At 38.8% G+C, this 19,958-nt stretch overlaps 1 protein-coding gene across 8 annotated transcripts in view; it reads left to right on the forward strand.

Moving 5' to 3' along the window:
- The first annotated feature begins 6,555 nt into the window (after positions 1 to 6,555).
- The window catches only part of ZNF638 (zinc finger protein 638), a 96,345-nt gene continuing 82,942 nt past the window's right edge, over positions 6,556 to 19,958 (forward strand). For 6 of the 8 annotated variants that reach the window (XM_081833652.1, XM_081833658.1, XM_081833659.1 and 3 more), the window contains exon 1: positions 6,557 to 6,690. In XM_081833652.1, the coding sequence (XP_081689778.1) occupies positions 6,575 to 6,690 (116 nt within the window). In that variant the 5' untranslated portion in view covers positions 6,557 to 6,574. Of the gene's footprint in view, positions 6,691 to 19,958 lie in introns of all 8 variants that reach the window. The other 2 variants (XM_081833657.1, XM_081833655.1) reach the window with 2 other exon arrangements.

A 19,958-nucleotide genomic window follows, 5' to 3' on the forward strand; every position in this document is an offset into this window, starting at 1 on the left:
ATAATAAAACAGAACTAGACAACAGAGCATGGGTCCAACTGAGAAGGGAGGAGTAGAAGTAAGCAAAGGGGTGACTAGGATACACTGTTGACTCTTTGGAGCTTTTCAGATTTCTCTTCCTTTTGTGTGAAACATAGGCTACCTGTTTTGGTGAGCAGAGACAAATCCTGTGTACAGCCAGAATTTAGACAGAATGGCCATAAATGCTCAAAAAATATTCTGAATAACACTAGATTGACTTTCCATCCCAAATGTATTTAATCTATGTATTTATGTGTATTTAACCCAGAAAGTCCTAACCTATATCACTGTGCTGCTTAAAAGGAAAAAAAAAAAAAACAACTGGTAGCAGCCAAAATATTTATGCTAAAAGAGACTGAAAGAGCCAAAAAATTTCATGCAAATTTGGATGTTTGGATTTTTCCTTCACCTCACAATAATTGGCTTATTAATATATTAATAAAATATTGCCTGCAAAAGGTAACACTTCTAATAATCCTGATTTTATCAGCGGACACTTTGATCTGTAAGATGGTTTCAGAGATGATGTTATGCCATGGAAAGGGGACTGGCTTCCACCACTCTTGCCAGTTAAGTGAGAGTTCTCTGAGAAATAGTTGCTGGACATATCACTTTGTTTCTTCTACTGTACATTTAGATTTTATCTTTTTGGTCAGGGTCTTGTAGAAGGAACCACCGAAGCACTGAGCTAAACAGTAATAGTGCAGCCTCTTATGTGAAGGGACGGAAACTTGCAGTCAAGAAGTCCATAGTCTGTGAGTGTGATATTCTCTTAGAGCTGGCCCAAACGTATTAACCCAGCACAGCAATCATCAAGAAGAATCTTTCTGAAAAGTAGGAATGGGATTAGCAACAATCCTGAAAACATAAATTTGTAAAGCTTTTTGTTGACTAGGTCAGTGCAATGTAAAAATCTACTCTAGAGAAGGGTCACCTAACAGTGATACTAGCTTTTGGTGTCTTTCCTAAAAATATGGTAACAGTAGCTCAAGTATAGCATAGTAGCTGGCTAAGCAATCCCTCCACAGCCTGGGTACCCAAGAAACATAAATTGAGTGGCTAAGCCCTGGGGCTCTAACTACCTGACTATCCCATTGTACTTTCCAGTTCTGTTAATTCAGTAAAGAAACTTACAGAACATTATCACTGAGGCCTAAAATCCTACCCTTCCAGAAATCCAGAAAAAATCCTACACTTCTGAAAATGTTTAGGCAGTTCTGCCAGATCCCATAAACTTGCTGGTACTACAGTGTTGAGAGTTATCGTCCAGAAGTCTAGTCTTTAGAGGAAGAGACCGACTCTCACTAAAGTGTATGCATTACCTAAGTAGTGGCTTCATGATCATGGAGCTGTGCATTTTTTAAATTTTGCTATTGTCAAAAAGTAATTTTTTTTTCCTGAAACTTTTGCTTAATTGTCTACATTGTTACTATTTATAGGATTAAATAGGTCATTTCCTGTTGTCAAGTAGCATTTGCAATTGTTGAGCAAGGCTCTTTTAGCCATAAAACTATGCTAACCTCTCCAGGACAGTCATTCCTCAACTTTTTGCTGACAGTACACAAGTTATCATATAGCCTGCATGGGAGTGTGAGGTACGGTTCTATTTTCGGCTCACCCTCTGGCTTGCTCTATAACCTTGGGAAAATCACTTCTAGGCCTTCTGTCACAGACCTGCCATCTGTAAATTAGGCCTGGTTAGTAACCTTCCTCTGGCTATGTCAGTGGAAGTCATGAATTCTGGAGTTGGGCAATTAAGAACTTCAACGCGCTCACTCAGAGTCATTTACACATTGGTTCTTTTGAACTTTTTCCACAGACCAGCCTTCTTGAATATTTGATCATATTTTTGCTCTAATAACACTTTAATGCAGAACACATAGAACAATGTTTCCATAATGGGACAGCCTAACTACGTCCTTTCAGGCCTTACTGCTAAGAGAGAATGGGTACAAATTTTTCCATCTTACACATTTATTTCCATTCCCCAGCCATTAGCCAGGGTGTACCTGAACATCACTTCCACTGGATTTTGCCATGACAGGGCCTTAGCCAGGATCCATTCATTCTGTTTTAGTCTGTGGATGGGGATCAATACTTTTAGAACAAATGAGAATTTTGTTATTTATTAATTATTATTATTTTTAAAGATTTTATTAATTTATTTGAGAGAGACAGAGAGAGCATGAGCAGGGGGAGGGGCAGAGGGAGAAGGAGAAGCAAGGCTTCCCGCTGAGCAGGGAGCCCAATGCGGGGCTCCATCCCAGAACTCCGGGATCCTGACCGGAGCCAAAGGCAGACGCTTAACAACTGAGCCACCTAGTCGCCCCAAGACAGTTTCTTTCTAAGAGGAATCCTGGTGCCAATTAATACTACATTTCCTCCTTATTATACTCAACAGTGTATGTTTATTTATGTACACTTATCAGCATTCCCAAACTCATTTGAATTCTACTTTCCTCATTATTTTGGATATACTTTCCCATTTACGAATGCAGCCCAGGCTTCCCACTTTAATAAACACCCTCCAAATTATCAGGTACTTGAGGTATTTCCAGTTTCATTTTTCATTATAAAGAGTGGTGCTATAAACATTTAGTGGAAATTGGTTTTCTCGCTTGGATTGTTTTGAGGGAATATATTCCCAAATGTAGATTATGGGACAAACATGAAAAATCTCATAGATTTTGTGTTTGCCTCAGTATGTTCATCAATAGTTGTCCTAATAAGTAATTTTATGAACTTATGAGTTTATCCATTTTGTTTAGTTAGCTCTGCCAACATTCTCCTTTGTGATTTTCAATTAACCTCGCAGCAAAGCTAGTCATTTCCCCAAAATTTACTTCTCTGAGTTTTTCCATGTATGGGATATTTGGTCATATACTTTGACCTCTTGTCCAGTTAAGTCTGGGTACTGATTTTGTTTTAACACATTTATTGAGATATAATTCACATACCATACAATTGATCCATTGAAAGTGTACAATTCAATGAATTTTAGTATATTCAGAGAGCTATGCAATCATCTCCACAATAAATTTTAGAACATTTCATTACCCTAAAAAGAAACCCTATACCTCTAGCCTTTACCCCATAATCCCTCCATCCCACCCCACACCTAGACAAACACGAATCTTTCTGTTTCTGTAGATTTGCTTGTTCTGGACATTTCATATAGATGGAATCACATAATACATGGTCCTTAATGACTGGCTTCTTTCACTTAGCATAACGATTTCAAGGTTCACCCATCTTATAGCATGTATCAGTCATTCACTCCTTTTTATTGCCAAATAACATCCCATTATATAGTTATATCACATTTCTTTATCCATTCATCAGTTGATGGGCATGTGGGTTGTCTCCACTTTTTGCCTATTATGAATAATTTTGCTACAAACATTCATGTACAAGTTTTTGTGTGGATATGTTTTGGGGTATATATGTAGGAGGGCAATTGCTGGGTCATATGGTTGGTAACTCTATGTTTCACTGAGGAACTACCCGGAGTGTTTTCCAAGTGACTGCATCATTTTACATTCCCACCAGTAGTGTATGAGGGCTCTGATTTCTTCACATTCTTGCTGCATTAGTTTTCTAGGGCTGCCAAAACAAAATACCACAGGCTGGGCGTCTTAAACAACAGAAATTTATTTTCTCATAGTTCTGGAGGCTGCAAGTTCTGGATCAAGATGTCAACAAGTTTGGTTTTTCCTGAGGTTTCTCTCCTTGGCTTACAGATAGTCACATTATTGTTGTGTGCTCACATAGCCTTTTCTGTGTGTAGCCATGCATGTCTCTAGTGTCTCTTCCTTTTTTTTTTAAGCCTACCAGTCACATTAGATTAGGGTCCCAACCTTATGACCTCATTTCATCTTAATTACCTCTCTAAAGATCTTATCTCCAAATACAGTCACATTGGGGGTTAGGGCCTCAATGTATGAATTTGGGGGGACATAAGTCAGTTCGTAACACCTGCCAGCTGCTACAGACCGAAAGGTCTACATCTTCCAAAAATTCATATGTTGAAACCTAATCCCCAGTGTGATGGTATTTGGAGGTGGGACTTTTGGGAGATGTTCAGGTCATAAAGGTGGAGCCTTCATGCATGGTATTAGTGCCCTTTAAAAGAGACCCCAGACGGGGCGCCTGGGTGGCTCAGTTGGTTAAAAGAGACCCCAGAGAGTCTCCTCACCCCGTCTGCCATGTGGTGAGAAAACAGACAGTTTTGAACCAGGAAGCAGGTCTTCACCAGACACAGAATCTGCCCAGTGCCTTGAATTTGGACTTCCCAGCCTTCAGTACTGTAAGAAAGAAATGTTTGTTGTTTAAGCCATCCAGGCTATGATATTTTTGTTATAGCAACTCAAATAGACTAAGACACCAACATTTGTTATTATCTGTCTTTTTGATTATAGCCATTCTGGTGGGTGTGAGGTGGTATCTCATTGTGGTATTGATTTTCGTTTTGTTGATGGCTACTGACGCTAGAAACATCTTTGCATGTGTTTATTCGGCATTTGGATATCCTCTTTGGAGAATTATCAGATCATATCCTTTGCTCTGATTTATTTCTTTATTATAATATATATTATTTTTATTGTAGATTATCTACATTATAGATTAATTGTATAGATATCAAACATACTAGAAGGAAACGTGGAAGAATCTTTCTTAATTTGGGGGTAGTTACAGCCTTTCTAAGATTAAAAAAACCTAGAAACATAAATAAAAATCAATTAATGTGACTATATGAAAATAAACAATTCATTGCAAAAAATACAATAAACAAAACCAAAGACAAGGGGGGGAAGATAAACAATTTATTCACAATGGACTAATTTTATTTATATGTAGAGAGGGATAGATAAATAAATAAGTTTATTTATATATATATTATATATATATTTTATATACATATATCCCCAACAATAAAGGAAAAAAAAGACCAACAGTTGAACAGAAAAATGGGCAAAGGATATGAGCAGACAGTTCACAGAATGGCAATTTTTAAAAATTAAGTTTGATAACATACTGTATAGAGAGATGTGAGGAAACAGAAACCCCGATAAATTGCTGTGGGAGCATAAACTGACACAAACTGTATGGAGAGCAGTGTGGCAACATTTATCAGAATTTTTAAAGTCCAGGGCGCCTGGGTGGCTCAGTCGGTTAAGCGACTGCCTCCGGCTCAGGTCATGATCCCGGAGTCCCGGGATCGAGTCCCGCATCAGGCTCCCTGCTCAGCGAGGAGCCTGCTTCTCCCTCTGACCCTCCCCCCTCTCATGTACTCTCTCTCTCTCTCTCATTCTCGCTCTCTCAAATAAATAAATCTTTAAAAAAAAAAAAAAAAAGAATTTTTAAAGTCCATACCTTAGGATCTAGCCTTCAACACCTAGTTATTTAGCCTAGACAGACATTTGTTCACATGCCAAATGGCTATAAATAAGAATATAACTACTGACCATAGCACTGTTTGTAAAAGCAAAAGAATGGGAAAAACTTGAAACAATAATTTGATGAAATACTATGTAATCAGCACAAATAATAAAAGTTGTCCAAAATATAGTGTTAAGTGAAGAAAACCAAGGTGGCAAAACTGTGTAGAGTACCGGGGCGGGGCGGGGGTGGGGGGAGGGAGGAGAGAGGAGATTGGGCGAAGAGTATGTATATATATAACATACACAGCATATATATTACATATATATTTACTGCACAGGGACTTTGAAAGGACATACAACAAATTAGTTAGCAATGATATTCTAACAGGAAAGAAAATTGGGGGAGGGGGAGGGAGCAGTGGATAATGGAATTTTCTTTTCATTGTATATCATGTATTTTTGATGCTGTTGAAATATTTAACTGTCGTGCATATTATCTGGATGTCATTAAGAAAAAAAGAAAACGAGAAAGATGTACGCACTGTTCCGCACTGTGAATCATGGCTACAAGTATTGCAGAGTAACAAGCCTTTTAGTTCTCTCCTAGCAGAATCCCCCCTATCCCCTCCCCACATCCCCCCATTGCAAAACATGACTTTTGATTTTGGAATGCATCTCATGAGGGCTCTCCTAGTTACCTGTTTCCTTATCTGCTCCTCCACCCGACTGATTGGGAGATCCCTGAAAGTAGGCACTGTTTCTCATTCCAGTGCGTCTCCAAACACTGGCTGGTTTTCCGTAAACAGCGGACGAAGAAGTCTAAAAAGAGAAAGAAAGAGACCCTGCAAAATCAGAAGTGTGTCCCGAACATCTCAGACTCTCATAGATCTTTTATCTGCGGAATGTGCGTCCCCTGCCCTCTCCACACGAGTCCAAGGCGGGGGACTCAGAAACCTGGACTGCTCCCGGCGGGTGGGCTAGGACCTCTCAGCCTGACAGCGTCGCTGGGCTGCCAGGCCTCTTGCGCCCCGCCCCCGGCTTCCCGCGCTCCACGCCCATTGGCCCTCCTCGGGGGTGGGCGGGCCGCTCCGGGGAGCCTTGTGCCGGGTGGCGGAAGAGGCGGCGTGCGCCTAGCTCTGGGAGCCGCGCGAGTGCTGTGGAAGCCGCCGGCGATGCCCCGGGATCCGGTTCCTGCCGGGGCTACAACCCGGGCTGCAGCAGCGGCTACGGCGCCTAGTTTGGTCTCCGCGACCACCGCAGCTCGGCGGACTTCGGACCATCTGAAGCGGTGAGCGCTTCCTTTGCCCCCTGGGCTCCCTGCCCTACTGCGTCCTCTGGGGCTATTGGCAGTGGTTGGGCTGGCGAGGGCCGGCGGGCCGACAGGGTCCGTGCCAAGGCATCCTCGTGTCACGGGGTTCGGGTCCAAATTCCGCTTCCCCTCCTCCCCCCCTTTACTGTCACTCCCCGAGTAGGCCGGTCTTAAGCGCTGCGCAAGTTGTGTGTGCGGAGACTCCAGACGGTCAGCGAACAGCCGTGGGACGCCTCACGGGCACTTGTCGCTCGGCTTCGCGGTCCCAGCAGCTCTTTCCCGGGTCTGGACAGGCTCTGTGGACGCGGCGCTGTGCGGGCGGGTCTTGGGAGAGCACGATTAAGTAAACGATCCTTTACACTGCAGGGACACGGCGCAGTGGTGATGAGGAGTCTTCAAAATCAGAGAAACAGATCCGACGAGCTGGAGCTCTTTTTAAAGATTGCCCTTTAAAAAAATCACTTTGTAGCATTGCATAATACGCTGTATCTCATCCAAAAGTAGTTTTTGATCTCAGGGAAGTAGTTCTTTGAAAGCAACATTGACACTTTTGTTCCTTAAATAATAAGTTTGAGCTTTCTTATTTTAGAGTAATAGATTTCTTAATGAAAGGAATTTCTCAAAGTACAGAAAAGAAAAACCATGGATAGTGTTTTGAGTCATCAAAAAAAATTTTTTTTGAGTCATCAGTTTTGAGGGATTTTGCTTTTCCAGTTTGCTTAGGTTTGCTTTCACCCACAACTACATACCCAGGTTCCAGACTTTGGAATGGTGTAAATAGCGCGTGCGGCCCCGCCCCCAGCCCACTTGACAGCCGCGGGGAATTTGTCACGCCCCGGCTCCCAGCGCTGCCTGCGGACACTAGCCCGGCCCGGCTGTTTATTGCAGCGATTTGTACATTCCAAGAGTCCCCAGAAAGGCGAGCTGCATACCTGTTAGGATACTGGTCACATCCCAGCCGGGGGAAGGGGGCGGGGGGCCGGGCTGCTCTCCGTAGCAGCATCAGCTCTTTTCCCCCGGTGGCCCGAGTCTACGTCCGGTCCTCTCGCTGGAGCAGACTCAAACGACGCTTAGAGTTGTTAAGTGAATTGCTCTGACAACCCCGTATCGGTACTGTACTGCCCTCTCCCAATCTTTGTGGCCTTTGTGCGAGCCGAGAGAGGAGAATGATAGACATTTTGCAGAACGCAACGTCCAGTGTTCTGTCATGCATTCTTGGCGCTCCTTTCTAGATCTAAGCTCTGGTGACATTGTTTCAGCTTGCTCTGCTCTTTCCCAAGACCCCGTTTATTGGTTTGAGTTGAAAAGGAGTGTCTATTTCTTATTCCTTAGGGATTAGGGAAAGGAATTCCTGGCTTGAGAAAAAGGTGCTGGAATTTAGTTTGCTGCCTACCAAGGATCAGAAGATTATGGATTTTTTAAAAATGAGAGCATATTGGAGATTGGAGAATACTGTAATTATTGTTCTTATTAGGGCGTTGGAAAATAAAAATGTTGCTCTCTTTTATTTAGTAATTAGGAAAAGTGTAAGTACTTTAAATACATCCTTTTACAGTTGTGAATGTTGCTGTGAATTGTCTTGTAAAATCAAAAGGCACCCTTAATTCATCTTTTCTGTATATCCTTTTTTTTTTGCATATGCTTAAAGGACTTGGGTAGTGTTTTGCTGTCCCTAGTAATCATGATTCTTAGTAACTTCTTATTTGAACCTCAAGTTTTTTTGAAACAAAGGTGCCTTTTTAATTGCAATCAAATATATATATTTTTTGAACTTTAAGTGTACTTTAGAGAGGGGAGATGAGTGAGCTATCACATGCAGTGATTCTTTACCTTTTGCCTCTGGGGACGTTTTGTGGTGGTGAGGAAAACTTAGTTTTTTGGTCTATGAGAAGAGTATGGTTTAAAGAATTTGTTGGGATTGCTCTTTTTTAAGAAAGTTACATTATGTTTCTCATGATTTCTACAATTTTATAATATGCTGTATCTCATCCAAAAATAGTTTTTAATGTCAGGGTAATCGTTTGAATGCAACACCCACACTTTGATTCCTAAATAATAAGTTTGAGCTTTCTTAATTTATGTTTATGCACTTTCTTTTATTAAGGAAATTCTACAAAATACAGAAAAATAAAAGAAAAACCCATGCACAGTGTTTTGAGTCATCAATTTTGAAAGATTATTTTATCCCAGTTTACTTAGGCCTGCTTTGACCCACAACTACATATTCAGGTTCCAAATTTTGAACGGTGTTAAATTATGGTGTTGAGTATGCAACTTCAGGGAGTGTGGGGCTTATTGGTTGTGTTAAAAATTTTATTTTTCTCCATTGAAATGTCAGCACCAGCAGAAACTTTTATGGCATTTTCTCCTTTAAGATATGGATGTGATGACAAAAAATGCTTTAATAATTTTGAATATTATAACTAACAGGAAATACTGTGACTTTTAGAATGGCATTAAATTGGAAGGCTTTGAGAACTCGAGTCTGCCATTTTTCAGTGATATGTCATTGCTAAGAGTTCTTTTTCCCCTTTCTCTGAAGCCTACATTTCTTGCAGCATTCATGTAAGAGCTATGGGTTTTTTTTTGTTTTTTTTTTTTTAAGATTTTATTCATTTATTTGAGAGAGAGAATGAGATAGAGAGAGCATGAGAGTGGGGAGGGTCAGAGGGAGAAGCAGACTCCCCGTCGAGCAGGGAGCCCGATGTGGGACTCGATCCCGGGACTCCAGGATCATGACCTGAGCCGAAGGCAGTCGCTTAACCAACTGAGCCACCCAGGCGCCCAAGAGCTATGGTTTTAATGTCAAGGTTCAATAGCCTCTTTTTTGACTTTTTGACATGTTACGTGTGCAACATTTCGCAGTTTGAGATTTGGGGATTCATTGGGGTACCTGAAGACTCACACACTGAATCAGTAAAGCATCCTGTCATTTCCCTTAAGTATATTTAGTTTCCCATTAACAGTTAAGTAGGTTTTTGGAGGGCATTTTGGCCATTGTTGTTAAAATTCTTGAATTTTTAGATACGTTTTGACCCAGCAATTCTACCTCTAAGAATTTACTCTAAGGAAATAATAATGGATATGTACATAGGGTTAGTTACTTGGATATTTGTTGCAATGTTGCTTATGATGGTGAAACTTTGAAAACACTCAAGGTCCCAAAATAGGGAAATGGTAAAATAATTTAAGTCAGAGAATATCTATACAATGTAATATATTAATATATTAATACAATGTAATATTGATATTGTATTATAATATGTTAATATATATTGTATTATATGACATTGTATTATAACATAATAATATATAATATGTTAATATGTTGATTAATATATTATGGTTGATATATTAATGTAATGTAAACATATGCAGCCATTACTAATCATGCTATAGAAAAAAATTGACAAAATCAAAAGATGGTCATAATATAGTATCAGGGTAAAAAAAAGAATACTTAAAAAGTATGAATAGTTTTCCATTTTGGTTAAAAGAAGTATAAGAAGATTCTGAAGTATAGTAAAGACTATGCTTGATTTAATATTCAGCCTTGTCACTTGGAGAGAAATTCTGCTTAGTAAAGTTTAAAAACTCTAGGTTTAAAGAAGGAGCTAGGTTTAAAGAAGGAAAAAAGCAAAGACTATATTTACATATGTAGGCATTGAAACCATTCTGTCTTTCAAATAATCATCAAATCCCTAGAGATAAATGGGGATTATCCATATGTCCCTGCTTATCCCCAAGGTTTACTCTTTCTATTTTATCTGAGCCTTTGTAATTTTAATACAGGTTAATAGATTTATTTATGTAGTGATTAAAAGCCTGGTAATTAAGTTCTGAAGTTGGCATGTAAATGTGCAAGTTCAATGTGTGATATTGTAAGTTTGTGTGTAATTTTGTACCAAGATAAAGAGTATAAAGTGGTGTATTTTTTTAAATTAAAAAGTATATATTTTTTGAGTAGTCAATGATTTTACAGGGTTAAAGATCAAAACGTAAAAAATAATGTTATACAATGAAGTTTCCCTCTTTCCCCTGTTCTTCATCTCCTCAATTCCCATTTCTCCAATTCACCTACCCTGGGTAAGCATTATTACTAGTTTACTGCTTATCATTCCAGAGATATTTTATGCATATCCGAGTCAAAACAGATCTACATTTTTCCCTGCTTGGATATATTTGCCATTTATTTCCTTTGCTTTTTCCATTCAACAGTGTATCATGGAGATTTTTTTCATATCAGTACATAGAGAGCATCCTCAAGAAAAGGTTTTTTTTTTTTTTTTTTTAAGATTTTATGTCTTTATTTGACACAGAGAAAGAGAGAGAGCACAAGCAGGGGGAGTGGCAGGCAGAGGGAGAGGGAGAAGCAGGCTCCCCGCTCCATCCCTGGACTCTGAAATCATGATCTGAGCCAAAGACAGATACTTAACTGACTGAGCCACCCAGGTGCCTCAGTAAAAGGTTTTTTTTAAAAAAGTGGTTAGAACATAGAGTATAAAGAAAGGAGATGGACCTTAATCAAAACAATTAAAGGAAGAGTTTTCTTCATGGTTGGGGTGTTGAATACAGGCGCTTTTGCTGAATGAAGAGGAAACCACTTAGTGTACTTGAACATGGCGTGTGGAATTGTAAAAGCTTCCAGTTTAAATATCATTAAATTATTTTTTAAAAATATTTTATTTATTTATTTGCGAGAGAAAGAGAGAGCGCAAACGGGCTGAAGGAGAGGGACAAGCAGACTCCGTGTTGAGCACAGAGCCCAACTTGGGGCTCAATCTCACCACCCTGAGATCATGACCTGATCAGAAATGAAATCCAAAGTCCATTGCTTAACCAACTGAGCCACCCAGGTGCCCCAATTTTTTTTAAAATTTTACTTTAAAATCAAATATACATATATATATATACACACACACACACACACACATATAGTTGAACAAAATAAAGCAGTTCTTTACAACTTGCCACAAAAATATGAGACACATGTTCATTTGTTTTAAGTCCTTGTTTCTCCCTGTTAAGGCAACCACTTTCAACTGGTAATTTTTTCTTCTAGTATTTACCTCCTAAAGTCTTAAAGTAAAAGTATACTTTATAACTATTTCTTGACTTAAATGATTTAGATATTATTTATTTTATTTTTTTGTAAATTGAGAATTGATACTTTATGGTGAGGATTTAATGCCTTTACTCTCTCTCTCTGTTCTATTTCCACTTCCTCCATCCTCTCAATTGAGATTTTATCTCAATATTTAGTTAAATCAATAGTTAGGTTTTATATTATTATGATTAGGTAAATATGACTAGCCTTTGAGCCAAAAGATAAAGATTGTTTTTTTTTTTTCCACTTACCTAATTTTCTGTCAAATCTATGGCTTTTTCCAAGTACTCAAATGCTGTCAGATGCTCAAACAATTACAAGAATCTATCAACTTCATTTTTTCCATAAGACTTCCTTCCTATAGGTCTCATTCTTCACGTACATCTGGTCTGTTTCTAGGTTTGCAACCAACCTAGAGATTAGTATCTTTAAAGAGTTAAGAAAAGAGACTGTACCCATAAAATAGGATTTGGATGCTATGGAAAGAAACAATCAGAGAACAAGAAAGTGTTCAATGAAATTAAACATGTGATAGCCAAAATGGAATTCTGAATAGAAGGACTAAAAGATAAAGTCCTCTAGGTTTGGTGCATAGCTCTAGTCCTGGTTTACCTCTTTCCTGTTTTGGATCCTGTTACCTAGATCCTATTGGTTGACTCAATCATTTTGCTCAAGCACTTAGTACAGTTACACTCTAAGAAAAGAAATTTTCAAAGTCCTTGTATGTCTTAAAATGTTTTTCTTCATGGCTGGGGTGTTGAATTATAGTTTGGCTGAGTATGACATTCTAGGTTTTTCCTCAGAATGATTAAGATTTAATTTTAGAGTGTCTGTTGTCAGTATTACTGTGTAGAAATCTGGTATCATTAAGTCTCATATCCCTTTATGGGTTGTTTTTCCTTTCTGAAAGCTTTTTAGAATCTTCTCTTTGGTATTCTGAAATTTGATGATTTGGTGACCTTGATGTGATTCTTTTTTTCATTCACTGTGCTCTACACTTGGTGAGCTCTCACAGCCTGATGCCTCTTGTGTTTTTTGTAGTGTGCTGAAATTTGCTTTAAAAATTTCTTCCTTCCATTTATTCTGTTCTCTTTTTTTCTTAGTTGGAATTTTGGACCTCCTGGATTGATCCTTCAATTTTCCTATCTTTTCTCTTTTGTTTTTCATCTCTTTCTCTCTGTTTTTACCCCCCAAATTCTCTGGGCAAGTTTTCAACACTATCTCCTAGCCGTTTTACTCAGAATTTCAATTTATTATATTTTCAATTTCAGATTGCTGTTTCTTGTTCCAATTGCTTCTTTTTATAGCATTCTACTCTTTATCAATGCTGTATATTTTCTTATCTTTTTAAAGATATTCATTGTAGTTTTATTTTGGGACTTCCCTTTGATTTTTGCATTGTTTCTACCCTTTGTAGTCCTTTTTTTTCTCTTCATTTTTCAGTTTCTTCAGAGAGAAGCCTCCAGTCCTCTGCAGTGTGGGATATAATCCTGGGTGTTGACATGCTGGGAGCAGGGCCAATGAAAGGGACTGTGTCAAGAGTCCCCAAGATCACCTCCAGGCTCAGTGATTCACTAGGAAGTTTCACAGGACTCACCATGTGGTCATACTCACAGTTATAATTTATTTTCGTGAAAGGCTTCAAAGCAAAATCAGCAAAAAGAAAAGGAACATGGAGTGAAGTCCAGAGGAAACAAGGCAGAAACTTCCAGAATCTTCTTGCAGTAGAGTCACACAGGAGATGCTTAATCCCTTCATTACTGAATTGTGACTACATGTGTGAAGTGTTATCTAACAAGGGAGCTCATTAGAGACTCTACACCCAAGATTTTTATTGGGGACTGTTCACATAGGCACCCTCTGCCTAGCACGTACCAACCAAAATTCTGGACTCCCAGGGAAAGCAGGTGTTCAGCATAAACTACACTGTTTGTGCCAACTATGATTAGGTATATTAAACAACTCTTATCAGGGAATGGTGGGATCCTTTCTGAAATCAAAGTTCCTAGATTCCAGCCAAGAGTTAACTTTGCAAGCAGACCTTTCAAAGGATAGAGGTCTCAGGCCTGCTATGAGAATTCTTTTCTGCACAGAGACTAAGATCCCACAGTTTACTCTATAGGCTTTCACTTAACTTCCTTATCTTCTGCCTCCTGCTGTATCCTTGCCCTTGAATGGTAACCTGCTGCTATGGGGCTGTCTGCAACAGGGTTGGAGAGTGGCCCTAGGAAAGGGAGTATCTAAACATTTCTATCAGTAAACCATTGCTGTTACTTACCCTATAGCTACATGAATCGTTCTCAAAGTGCAACATTTTGTATCAGTAAACCATTGCTGTTACTTACCCTATAGCTAGATGAATTGTTCTCAAAGTGCAGTCTCAGGGAGTTCCTGAGACCTTTTCCATAATAATATTGATGTGCTATTTGCCTTTTTCTTATGAGCATACAGTGGAGTTTTCCAGAGCTTATGTGATATTGCAATAGCCTAAAGGCAGAAATATAAAGCAGTGCCACTCTTTTCACTAATTTATTTTTTGTTTTGGAAAATACATTTTTCCCTAAAATAATGGGTTTATTATCATTTCTAAATGGACTAATAAATATTTTTAAATTTCTATTTCTCTTAAGATAATGATTGCTGGTAGATATAACCCACATAAATAAAAGTTCTTTGGAGTTTCAGTGGTTTTTATTTATTTTTCTATTACTTTTGTGTGTGTTGCAATTTTTTTATTATTGAAATATAATTGACACAATATTATATTAGTTTCAGGTGTACAGCATATTGATTTGACAATTTTATACATTATTCCTTGCTCACCATATGTGTTGTCATCATCTATCACCATACAATGTCATTACAATATTATTGACTATATTCCCTATGATGTATTTTTCATCTCTGTGACTTATTTATTCTATAACTGGAAGTTTATACCTCTTAATCCCCTTTATCTATTTCACCCATCCCTCCTATTGCAGCATTTTTTTTTTTTAAGATTTTATTTATTTATTTGATAGAAAGAGTCACAGCGAGAGAGGGAACACAAGCAGGGGGAGTGGGAGAGGGAGAAGCAGGCTTCCCGCGGAGCAGGGAGCCCGATGCGGGGCTCGATCCCAGGACCCTGGGATCATGACCTGAGCCGAAGGCAGACGCTTAGCGACTGAGCCACCCAGGCGCCCCCTCTTGCAACATTATTTACAATAGCCGAGATATGGAAGCAACCCAAGTGTCCATTGATAGATGAATGGTTAAAGAAGAGGTAGTACATATATATAATGAAATATTACTCAGCTGTAAAAAAAGAATGAGATCTTGTCAGTGCTTTTTAAATATGTAGGTCCTTGCACCAAAAAGCTTGAGAAGCCTACATCTCCCATTTTTCTGAGTCTAGAAATTTTTCTTTCTACTAGTAGCAATACCTGTGTTGTCCAATATGGTAGCCACTAGCCACATGTATTTAAATGTAAGTTGATTAAAATTAGATTAAAATTAAAAATTCAGTTCCTCAGTCACACTAACGACATTTCAAGTGCTCAATAACCACCTGTGGGGGGTAGTGGCTACCATACTGGATAGCACAGATCTAGAACATTTCCATCATTACAAAACATTCTGTTGGACGGTGCTGATCAAAGCTGTTAACACTTAAAGGCCCTTCTTATCGCTTTTCCTTATTCATTTCTACTCCCATGCTGTTTGCTTAATTATGACAGTGAAGCACATATAGATGTTTTATTGGTTCATAAAACATCTCATCCATCACCAAGGCAAAGACAAGGGACAGGCTCTCCGCTGGGACACACACGATGCACACAAATTGCTCTCGTGGAGGAAGTGGCAATGCCACATGGGCAGTGTAGACCTGTGCGGAGTGCCGTGCAGGGAAGCCCCGTTCGTAGATACTGCAGTGTGAATGGGGTGTTTCTGCAGGTGCGAAGTGCCGTGGTCCCAAGTGCATCAGAGAGCTGGGATTTGAGTCCACGTTTGTGTAATTCTGGTCTGTGCTTTTTCATTTTGGTTAAGATCACCCAACCAATCCCTCTTGTCCTGTATATATGGGCTGTTGAAGGACAATTTTAAAAGAATAGGTAAAAATCATGATTCTCATACAAATATAAAGTTTACGGGGCGCCTGGGTGGCTCAGTTGGTTAAGCGACTGCCTTCGGCTCAGGTCATGATCCTGGAGTCCCTGGATCGAGTCCCGCATCGCGCTCCCTGCTCGGCAGGGAGTCTGCTTCTCCCTCTGACCCTCCCCCCTCTCATGCTCTATCTCATTCTCTCTCTCAAATAAATAAATAAAATCTTTAAAAAAAAACAAATATAAAGTTTACAAATGTTGAAGATTTTATTTAACTCATTAATTAAATGAGAGAACCAGGAAGATGTTACAGCCAGTTCAAAGGGAGAAGCCAAAGAACAGACATATTTATAGATGAGGAAAATGCAAATGAAAGCAGAACTGGCCTCTTTCAGGGTAGAGGGGAGTCACTTGAACCTCCACCAGACAGAATTTATATGCCTAGAGGCAAGAGTTATTTTACATCACTCTAACTTTTCTTCAGTACAAACTAATAAAGTATAATAGTTCAACAGCAATGAAAGGCTGAAATTAGATAATATGGAAAGGCATGATCTACACAAAGATGGCTTTCCATTGGATCACACATTTTCTCCTATAAAACTCACCTAGCGATGTTGAGATTTTTAATTTGCCTGCTCCTGTAAAGTTATCTATATGAAAATTCTGGCAGACAGAGAAGATAATTGAAATGAATAAATTTGTATTCTGGGTTTGTTTTGTTTGCTAGGTTACTGGCTTGTTTTAAGCAAGTTGTTTAGGTATATAAGGCAAATCATTGATGAGCTAAATAGATAACTTAGAAGGCTTCTTACCTTGGTCCCAGACTGGTTTCCCTACCAGAAACTGACAGTGGCTGAAATTTTTTTTTAAGTTCAACACTGAGCTTGGAGGGCATCAAAATAAGTAAACCTCAGTTTTGTATTCTCATTGGAGAGACAGCCTGGTACATAGTGAGCCATCATACAGTGTAATAGGTATTGCACCAGAGGTGAGAAAAATGTGATGTAGAATCACAAAGTAGGAAGCAATGAATTCTGGCTAGGAAGTTAACATTTCACCAGGGCCTTGAAGGAAAACTAGAATTTAACCTGAATGACTTTTCCAGTTATACAAATACGGGAACTTCTGATTATACTCCAAATAAAAAGCCAATCTCCTAGATGATCCCCAGACCCAGCTTCCTGGTAGTCACACCCTTATATAGGTTCCTCCCACCTTATATCAGGATTGGTCTGTATACCTATGTATAAGTGGTGAAGTGGTTGTGTGTGGATTCCAAGGCTTGGTCATAAAGACATTGCTGTTTCCACTGTAGTCTCTTGGATTCTGTGAGAGAAATCAACTGTCATGTCATGAGAACACTCATGTAGCCTTATGAAGAGGCTCAAATGGGAAGAGTTTACTCTGGGTCAGTAGCCAGTGTATTAGTATCTGTTTCCTAGCTTCCCTAGCAGCTGGTTTACCTTTGTGATTAAGTCCTTGGGAGCAGAAGAGATGTGTGCAACTTTTGGTACTTGCCTTTTTTTATTTTATTTTATTTATTTATTTATTTATTTTTTTAAAGATTTTATTTATTTATTTGAGAGAGAGAGAATGAGAGACAGAGAGCATGAGAGGGAGGAAGGTCAGAGGGAGAAGCAGACTCCCTGCCAAGCAAGGAGCCCAATGCAGGACTCGATCCCGGGACTCCAGGATCATGACCTGAGCCGAAGGCAGTCGCTTAACCAACCGAGCCACCCAGGCGCCCTTGCCTTTTTTTTTTTTTTTTTTTTAAGAAATTTATTTATTTATTTGAGAGTGAGAACAAATGGAGGGGAGATGCAGAGCAAGAGGGAGAACCAGGCTCCTGACTGAGCAGGAGCCCAACGTAGGGCTCCATCTACCTAGGACCCTGAGATCATGACCCAAGCCGAAGGCAGATGCTAAACCGACTGAGTCACCCAGGTGCCCCTGGTACTTGCCTTTAACACAGTTTCTCAACCTTTTTTTATTATCACTGCCATGAGGAGCCTTTTTAGGCTTCCCGCCACCAATTTCCTCCATAAAATTTTAATACTACAGATACATTGTATATCTGTTTATTCACTTTATATGAATATATGTGCTTTATCTACGAAAATACTAATATTTTTTTTTGCCCTTCTATTCCTCACGCACCAGCTTTTGCCCCCTTGAAGGTGATATTGTCTTTGTTGAGAAAGCATGCTTTGAGAAGATTGGGTTTGCTCTCCCCTCCTCTTTCTTTCTGCACGTGGACTGGAAGGCAGACTGCTAACTTCAACTATGCAGACAAAGAGAATGCAAGCAACAAGGTGGGAGGAACCTGGGGGCTTAGCATCACAGAACAAAGCTAAGCCTGTGTCTAGACAATTAATTGAGAAAGAAACATACACTGATCTTATTTGAGCCATCTTATTTTGGGGCCATTGTTATACCAGCTTAGTCTGTATTCTAACAAATATGCATCCCATTTTTTTCAAAACTGCTTAGAAATTTAAAAAATTTCTCTTATTTACATGTCACCCAGGTCTGTTTAGCCATGACTATACAAATGTTATTTACCCTTTGCCATCTGCAAACACCTTATGATTACCAGTACTACAAATTGTATAAACATTAACATTATTTGATCCAAAATTTGGGCATCTCTACATGATATCTCATAATCATTGAATGAAGGTGTTACCATGCTTTATTTCATTGCATATATTGCCAGTTTGCTGTAGTTTTGTTTCGTTGGGGTTTTTAACCATTAGTTTTATAGCAATAGAGCGTACTAAGAGCACAGACTCCTCTAAATTCAGTTCCCTCATCTGTAAAATTGGTCTAATAATAGTACCTACCTCACAGGGTTTGAGAATTAAATGAGATAATTAAATTATTGAGCATATTGTCTGCTTCGTGCTAAGTGTCAGATGGTAATTACTGTTATTACAACGAACACTTAGGTAGATTTCAGAAACTTGAAAAGACAATATTTAAGAGTTCTCAACACTTCAATAAAATGATAGTATAAAAATTAAAATGGCAAAAGAGAATGGAATAGGGGCGCCTGGGTGGCTCAGTCATTGGGCGTCTGCCTTCGGCTCAGGTCATGATCCCAGGGTCCTGGGATCGAGCCCCACATCAGGCTCTTTGCTCAACGGGACGCCTGCTTCTCCCTCTCCCACTCCCTCTGCTTGTGTTCCCTCTCTTGCTGTGTCTCTCTCTGTCAAATAAATAAAATCTTAAAAAAAAAGAGAATGGAATAGGAGACCAAGCAATTGTTTTTAAAGGAGAGAGAGAGAGAAAGAAGAGGCAGAGAGAAAATCTTAAGTAGGCTCCACACCCAGCAACAGAGCCTGACATGGGGCTCAATCTCACAACCCTGAGATCATGACATGAGCCAAAAGTGTCAGGTGCTTAACCGACTGAGCCACCCAGGTGCCCTAGATACTGATACTTTTTAATAGTTATGTTTTGATTAATCTTTCCCTTTTTATATTCCACATCTTAGCAATGTAATTTTATATTAGCAATGTAATGTATACAATCTTAGCAGTGTGAGTGTGTAGCAATATATGTTGCTATTCTTTTCTTCATGCTCACATATATGTATCATATATAGATACAACACACATGAGTTTTTCTCTTTTATAGTGATTCATCTATTCAAATTTTCTATTCTACTTCTGGAGTCAATTTTTATAATTTGTAATTTATACCTTGCTAAGAAGTTATTCATTTTCTTTTGGTTTTTAAATTTCTTGCCGTGGAGTTGCATGTGATATTCTCTTGCAGTTTACTAAAGCTCTTTGATATTCCTTTGCTTATTTCTGATCCTATGCATTTTATTCAACCCTCTTCATCCTTCTCCACTCTGCCAAAATTAGTTTTGTTCTCTTGTTCTTTCAGAGAACAAGCTTTTGTATTTATATATCCTTGCTATTATCTTTTAAAGTTATTCTTAAGTTTATCTGTATTAATTCCTGCTTCCTAACATTTTTTCCTTTTTATCCTTTTCCCTTATTTTGAATAAATAATTCCTTTACATTTAAAAAAAAAAACCCTAT

Source organism: Leptonychotes weddellii, chromosome 10 (genome assembly GCF_054177405.1).
Source record: "Leptonychotes weddellii isolate Sample4059 chromosome 10, ASM5417740v2, whole genome shotgun sequence".
NCBI classification, from domain to species: Eukaryota; Metazoa; Chordata; class Mammalia; order Carnivora; family Phocidae; genus Leptonychotes; species Leptonychotes weddellii.